At 35.2% G+C, this 7,502-nt stretch overlaps 1 protein-coding gene across 1 annotated transcript; it reads left to right on the top strand.

Moving 5' to 3' along the window:
- The first annotated feature begins 6,217 nt into the window (after positions 1-6,217).
- LOC126075604 (olfactory receptor 6C2-like) lies at positions 6,218-7,153 on the top strand. The gene has a single exon (XM_049883441.1). It carries the CDS (start codon positions 6,218-6,220, stop codon positions 7,151-7,153), a length of 936 nt encoding a protein of 311 aa, XP_049739398.1.
- Positions 7,154-7,502: the final 349 nt, after the last annotated feature.

Below are 7,502 nucleotides of genomic sequence, written 5' to 3'. Positions count from 1 at the left end.
GCTGTTTCTTTAATTGCAAAATTTGTTATTTTTTAGTTTGTTTGCTTTGTTTTGCTTTTTAAACCCCTGTAAAAGTAAGTTGTTTAATTCTGTCTGTACTTCACAGGTAGGTAAATTGAAACTCAGGAGAACAAAATAATTCTAGTGAGTGCTGCAGTTAGGATCCAAATCCATTTTTATCCGACTTCACCACTCATGCTTCTTATATTTTGTGACTCTCCACCAATACGTACTTCAGCATCAAGATGTCCACAAGAGGTATCTTAGAAATGTGTACATATTCAGAATGCAGGCATTGTTTAAATCATGAAAACTGCAAAATAGGCATGTGATTTTATTAAGGTAAAACTGTAATTAGGTGAAATATAGCATGTCAGACAATGCTGTAGACCCCTACTGGTGCAGTGGTTAAGCACTTGGCTACTAACTATAAGTATGGTATTTGGAACCAGCCCAGCGGCTCTGCAGTAGGAAGGCCTGCCTGGTGATGTGTTTCGGTAAAGATTACAGCCAGGAAAACCCTATGGGGCTGTTCTGTTCTGTTGCTTGGGGTTGCTGTGAGTCGGAATTGACTCGACAGCACCCAACAGCAGCAACGTCTTTCTGCTATTGATTTCTAGTTTGATTCCACCCTGGTCAGAAACCAAGCTCTGTAACACTTCGATTCTTTTTTATTATTTTGAAATTGTTGGGATTTTTGTTATTGCCTTGCCTATGGATTCTTTTAATAAATGCTACATGTGTATTGGAAAAGATATATATTCAGCATTTGTTAAGATTATTGCTCTAAACATGGCTATAATGTCAAGTTATTCAAATCATCTGTATCCTAGCTGATTTTTGCTTTTCAACTCTTTTACTAAGAAAGCTGTGTTCCAATATCCAGCAATGGTAGTGAATTGGGTTTTCTTCTTTTAGTTCTGACAACTTTGGCTTTATATGCTTTGAATCGATAAGATGCTTACAAAATTACAATTGTTATGTCTTCTTGTTAGATTGATCCTTTGTCATTATAAAATGAATCTCTTTACCTCTTGTAGAATTTGGTGCTTAAAATTTCCTTTGCCTGATTAGTTTTTGCACAATATATGTTGCCATAATTTTTTATCCTTTTAGTCATCTTGTGTGCTTACACAAAATGTTCTTAAAAATAACAAATGGTTATCTGGGGTCTCTCGTGAACATTTTATGGTTGAGTTTTGCTTTCGCTGTAGTCTGGCATCTCTAAGACATCATTACCTGTAATTACTACCATAAATATTTTTAAAACCACACTCTTACTATTTTTTTCTTGATCTATTTCTTATTCGTTATCTGTTATATGTTTCTCTTTCATTCTTCCCACTTTCCTCTAATTTTAAATTCCTTCGAAAAAGTGTTTCGGACAAGGCAAACAAAGCCAAAAATTATTCATATATGAGGCAAAATAAAAAGAATTCCCAAGATGAATGAAAACTCACTCGTCACAAACAATCTCAAGAAATCACTAAGCATAAAAAGCAGAAGTGAACACGGAAGGAAGTGTTTATTCTGAGAAGGAAGCGCACATGTCTTGACATTAAACTGTATACAATAATATCCAAAATTAAGTTTATTATTTTAAAAAAAAAGTATATAACTCACTTGATGTAAAGCCCTATATAACCATATCTTAAACAGTGGTGAAAGGGGAAGAAGAGGATAGTAACAATAAAGTGTACAAAAAAATATGCTAAGCATCTTTCTTCTTTGGGAAGAGGATAAAAAGAGGGACTATCTCTACAAACCGATATTTTAAAAAGTCTTAAATATTTGTGTCAAATATTCAGGGTAACCACTAGAAAAAATACAGCAGTGAAATAGGTAAATTCTGTAGGAGCAAATAAATTTCAGATAGGTAGAAAAGTATAAAATTAAGATTAACAATAATATCATTCTTATTAAAAAGCAAGACCTTATTAAAATAGCAGTAATATATAAAATTCATAGAAATTAACATGAAAATATACATCTTTTTAGAAAAAGGTAAAAATACAAAATTCCAAAAGTAGTGCCAGTTTTACCAGTTTCCATATATCAAAAATAGCATAACACAAAATTAAAACTAATGACAAACTGATGAAAAAAATTCACATCATACGCAGCCATAAAACATGGCCATGTATTTCAAACTAGGTATGGATATAAGTATAGACCCATAGAAACACTTTAGCCATATAATTTGGTATTATCTTTCTGAAGGTATTTAGGTAACTTAATCTAAAATCTCTGAAATGTGAATATATATTGATCATGATAGACCACTTCTAGAACTTCATCTAAATGTGTTTTCTACAGAAATTATTAGTTGTGAAAAAGACATAGTAAACAAAATATATGAGAATATGATGTTTTTAACTGCCATCAAGTCGATTCCTTCTCCAAGCGACCCCACACCCCATAGGGTTTTCAAGGCTTTGACCTTTCCAAAGCAGAACCCACGCCTGTCTCCCAAGGCACCTCTGGGTGGGTTTGAACACCAATCTTCCAGCTAGAAGTAGAGCACTAAACCCATTGTGCTACCCGGGGATTCCTGTGAGAAAAAGATAGAATTGTGCAATTGAATACTATGAAACTCTTTTTAAATAATAAGGAAAATTGCACATATGCTTAAAACTAATAAAAAAAAAAATACAAATGGGATACCCCAGAACACATATGGTATATGGTGCAACTTTTCTATGATTATTGATATGATTACAGGTTAGAAATGTAAAGCGTATTGTTTTATAAATATTCATATGCAAAACACATTCCCTTAAATTTTAAAAAGAATTATCACTAGCTTTGGGTTTTCTAGTATTATCCAGTTTTGTGATCTTTTTTAATATTTGAGAAAAAAAATGGCAGATGAGGAAGTCAAGAAATCTGCCTTTCCTGCATTTTTTTCTACCACTTATCAGACACCTTAGGTGGTACAAAAAAAAAAAAAAAACAGGAAAGGCAGACTTGTTCTTTACCACCTGATTTTTTTCTATAGTATCTTGGCCAGTCTGTTGCTATTCTTGCCTCTTTGTGTCTCTCAGAACACTGTCCCCACTGGTGCACCTTGCTGGATTTTTGCCCAAATTCATTATAAAAAAGACTCATTAGTGACTTTTGAGCTTGAGTCACCAAGGACACATTTGTTTATTATTTAGCTTAAGGTTTAGCAAATAAATCAAATGCAAATCTTGTGTAAAAGTCCCTTACCCTATCCGGACAGGTCATAGAATCGACTCTTTCAAAACCAGAGAGGTAAATGTTTGAACAATGTTTTATTTTCAACCAAAAGAGCTAGGACATATTTCCTAGGCATAAAAGGGACAAAGTCCTTGTTTAAACAGTCTTCTCCATTGTGCTGGAAATGAAAAAACACAGAGTTGTAGGTCCGTCCAGAGAACCAGTGAGGGTAAGTGAGGTTCCTAAGCAGAAAGAGAAGCAGATCCCACACAAGTCTTTCCTAAGGGGGTCCCCTTCATCAGATCAGCCTTTAGAAATATTGCCTTTAAAGAATCAGCCAAAGCTGTTACTAACCCTCGGAAGAGTAAACACAGTGGTTATGATTTCACTTACTTTCAACTTTGGGAGCTATACATAGTAATTTTCTCTGAGAAGCAAACTGCTGTAATTTACCAAAATCAGATGTAACTAGCTATTTGAATTATTACGTAAAGATCCACAAATCTTTCTGAGTTTTTTTGTTTTGTTTTGTTTTGTTAATGCTGGTTTGAATATCTTACTAACAGAATCTTCAAGCAAACACAAATAGCAATCAACAAAGATTCAACTATTTATCAGCTTGGCACTAAAGCAAAGAGGGATGCCAGTTAACAGTTTGGTCAGCAAAGAAGGTAATAACATAAGCAGCGAGGATAATAGTTGGTATGGCTTTATTCATGGTATGACTTTATTCACTAGCAAAAGTACTGAATCAAATACAAAATAAAAGCTCAATGTTAAAGATAGAACCTTAAAAATTTCAATAATTAAAATCAGAGGCAAAGCAGTTACAAAATGAATTTCAAATAGAACAGAAAACAGCTTCGAATATGTCTGCAAATGAACTAGATAAGTGTATTTATACAACAAATATTTCTTAGGCACTCACTGTAAGTATAAGATTGTGTTAGTTGTGGTAGCTCTCCCAGTAAAAAAAAAGATAGTCACCTGATTCAACAAACTTACTTTCTCAGAGGAAGCACTCAGATAAAAGTGACAGCTATATGATAGGACAAATGGGGTCCAGTGGACACAGATAATAGCATTTTAGAAGATTGTCTACTGGGAGTGAAGCTCAGGCTGAAAATCATGAATAAGTAGATGTGTCCACACAATTTGGGAGAACAAGGAGTAAAAACGAGTGGAGAAGTGGAAAGAATAGGAAAGGAGTTGTTGTGGTGGTGGTGGTTGTTGTTGTTTTTACAGACAGATGATCCATGTGAAGTGCTTACTATAAGACTTATCACATGGTAAGTTTTTGATAATCTATTAGTTTTATTATAAGAGACATAAAGTCAGAGGAGGAAGATATGGGATACACAGAGCATAAAATTTACTTTGGGTTTTGTAATTTTGAGATCACATTACATGAATTATCTGTGAGAAATCAAAAAACAGTAAGAGCTGACAGATGTGAAGTAATTCCTACGTACCAGATTGTTTTATATATGTCTTATCTGTATTTTTTATCTGTATTACCTGTTTTAATCACTTTTACTGTATGTTGTAGATACTGTTATTATCCCCCTTTTTCTGTAGGAAAACTGGGGCCTGAGAGGTTGAAAACTTGCCCAAGATCTTACAGATGTAAGTGGAAAGCCGGGTATTGAACTGTAGAGATTTGGCTGCAGAAGGTCTGCCCTTAGTCACCGGTGCAGGTAAGACCCAGGAAGTGAGTGAAGACAGGCAGTGCTTGGAGAGCATATGTAGTATTCTGCTTGATTTTGAACTTGGTGATACTGATAACAAGGTATGAGACTGTGTGCCATACTTAACTAAATATACTAAAAACATAAGAGAAACATGTTTTTTTTTTTTTCAAGTTGTGTATCCTTGGACCAAACATTTCTTCATTATAGCAAATGAATTGTGCATTAAAATACGCTTTGCATTGTGTATACCAGTGGATATTGAGGGTAGACTACAGACTAGCAGGGAATCATAGAAAGAGCCAAGGGAGTAATCCAATGATGTGACAGTTGCATTAAGACACAGAACAAAGCAACATAAGCATGCTTTGTCATAGTGAGGGATTAGAAAACACAAGCTGCAGAGGGATTAACAAAGGCTATGTAAGGACACCAAATTCTTTGTTACACACTCACATTTTATCAAGCATCAAGTCTTAAAGGAAAGACATGAAACATGATTAGGTTTAAATACTCACCTTTAAATTGGGAATAATTCCTGGATGTAAAAAGAAGGTATAATTTGTTGACTCACATCATATTGTGGGTCTAATCTAATCACGTGGGAAAATCCAGTCCTGAGTATTGATTAAAAATGTGAAATAAAAATGGTTGTTGGAATGGTAGATTGATTTTTTGAATATTTTTAAAAATCTATCATAAAAATACAAAAATCAAAACAGTTGAGTAGCCAAGTTCATCAAAGTATTGACAATATTAATTACCAATAAATAGAAGAAACTACATATGCATTAGTTTGCAGTCCCTGGTTTTTGTTGTAATTTGCTACAATCGAGTTGACTCTGACTCATGGCGATCTTGTAGGCAATGGAGGGAAATGTCCAGACCTGCGTCACCCTCACAGTTGCTGGTGTATTCTAGTCCATCTTTGCAGCTACTGTGCTAATCCATTTAACCAAGGGTCTCCCTGCCCTCATTCCTGCTCTAGCAATTGATCCCTCCTTTTTTAACAACAAGTGATTTGGATAATATTCTGTTGTGATCCAAAGGTTTTCATTGACTAATTTTCTGAAGTAAATCACAAGGTCTTTCTTCCTAGCCTATCTTAGTCTGGAAGCTCCACTGAAACCTGTCCACCGTGGGTGACCCTGCTGGTATGTGAAATACTGGTGGCATAGCAACCACAAGCATGATAGCAACACCCGAGCCACCACAATGCAACAAATTGTCAGACAAGTGTGCCATCCCTAGTAGTCATTTTTTATCACTCTCTGACTTTGATACCATTCTATTCAATTAAAATATCTCTAAACCTGACACGAATATTGAATAAAATTTAGAAGTCAGTGATGAAAAACCTCACAATAACAACCTTTATCCTGCTGGGACTGACAGATGACCCAAAACTTCAGATTCCAATTTTTATTTTTCTACTTCTCACGTATATGTTGAGTATAAGTGGAAATCTGACCATCATATCCCTCACTTTAGTGGACTCCCACCTCAAAACACCCATGTACTTTTTCCTACAAAATTTTGCCTTTTTAGAAATTTCATTCACATCTGCTTGTATTCCTAGATATTTGTACAACATAGCAACAGGTGACAGATCAATTACTTATAATATTTGTGTGATTCAAGTATTTTTCATTGATGTCTTTGGAGTGACAGAATTTTTCCTTCTGGCTATCATGTCCTATGACCGCTACGTGGCCATCGGCAAGCCACTGCATTACGTGACCATCATGAGCAGCAGGGTCTGCAAGACACTTGTCTTCTGCTGTTGGATGGCTGGCTTATTGATCATATTCCCACCACTTACTTTGTTCCTAAACTTGAAATTCTGTGACTCAAATGTGATTGATTATTTCGTCTGTGATGCACCTCCTATCCTGAAGATTTCCTGCTCTGACACATGGCTCATAGAGCAATTAGTTATTGTCTGTGCTGTGCTCACTTTCATTCTGACCCTTATATGTGTTGTTCTGTCCTACATATACATTGTCAAGACCATTCTAAGGTTCCCCTCTGCCCATCAGAGAAAAAGGGCCTTTTCCACCTGTTCTTCCCACATGATTGTGGTTTCCATCACTTATGGCAGCTGTATCTTTATCTACATCAATCCTTCAGGAAAGCAATCAGTGGGTAGCAATAAAGGTGTGATAGTGCTAATGACATCCATTGCACCCATGTTGAACCCATTCATTTACACTCTGAGAAACAAACAAGTGAGACAAGCCTTCAGTGACTCCTTCAAAAGAATTGCATTTGTTACAAAGAAGTAAGAGGATGGTCAAGTCAAGGAATAAAATATCAAGCTAAGAACAAACCATGGTGTTCCAAATCTGTTTGTCTCTTCTTGATCTGTGTTCTCTTGAGGCTAACCTTCTCAAGCACTTATTGCACCCAGAAAAAACACCCACCACCACTTGTATACTCCTTTATTTCTTTCACAAACAAACCCTGTCAGGAGAATATCCTTAATCGGAAGAAACGATAATATTTTTTTAGTAAATGTAAGCCTGATTTTACTTTGAATCTAGGAAACAAAAATTGAAAATGAAACAAAACGTAAAAAATATAAAACAAAAAAGGAAGTACCTTACCTTGATTTTTCTGTGACATGCAGGAAAA

The sequence above is a fragment of the Elephas maximus genome, chromosome 4 (assembly GCF_024166365.1).
Source record: "Elephas maximus indicus isolate mEleMax1 chromosome 4, mEleMax1 primary haplotype, whole genome shotgun sequence".
Classification (NCBI taxonomy): Eukaryota; Metazoa; Chordata; class Mammalia; order Proboscidea; family Elephantidae; genus Elephas; species Elephas maximus.
This window is presented reverse-complemented; position numbering and strand designations above follow the sequence as displayed.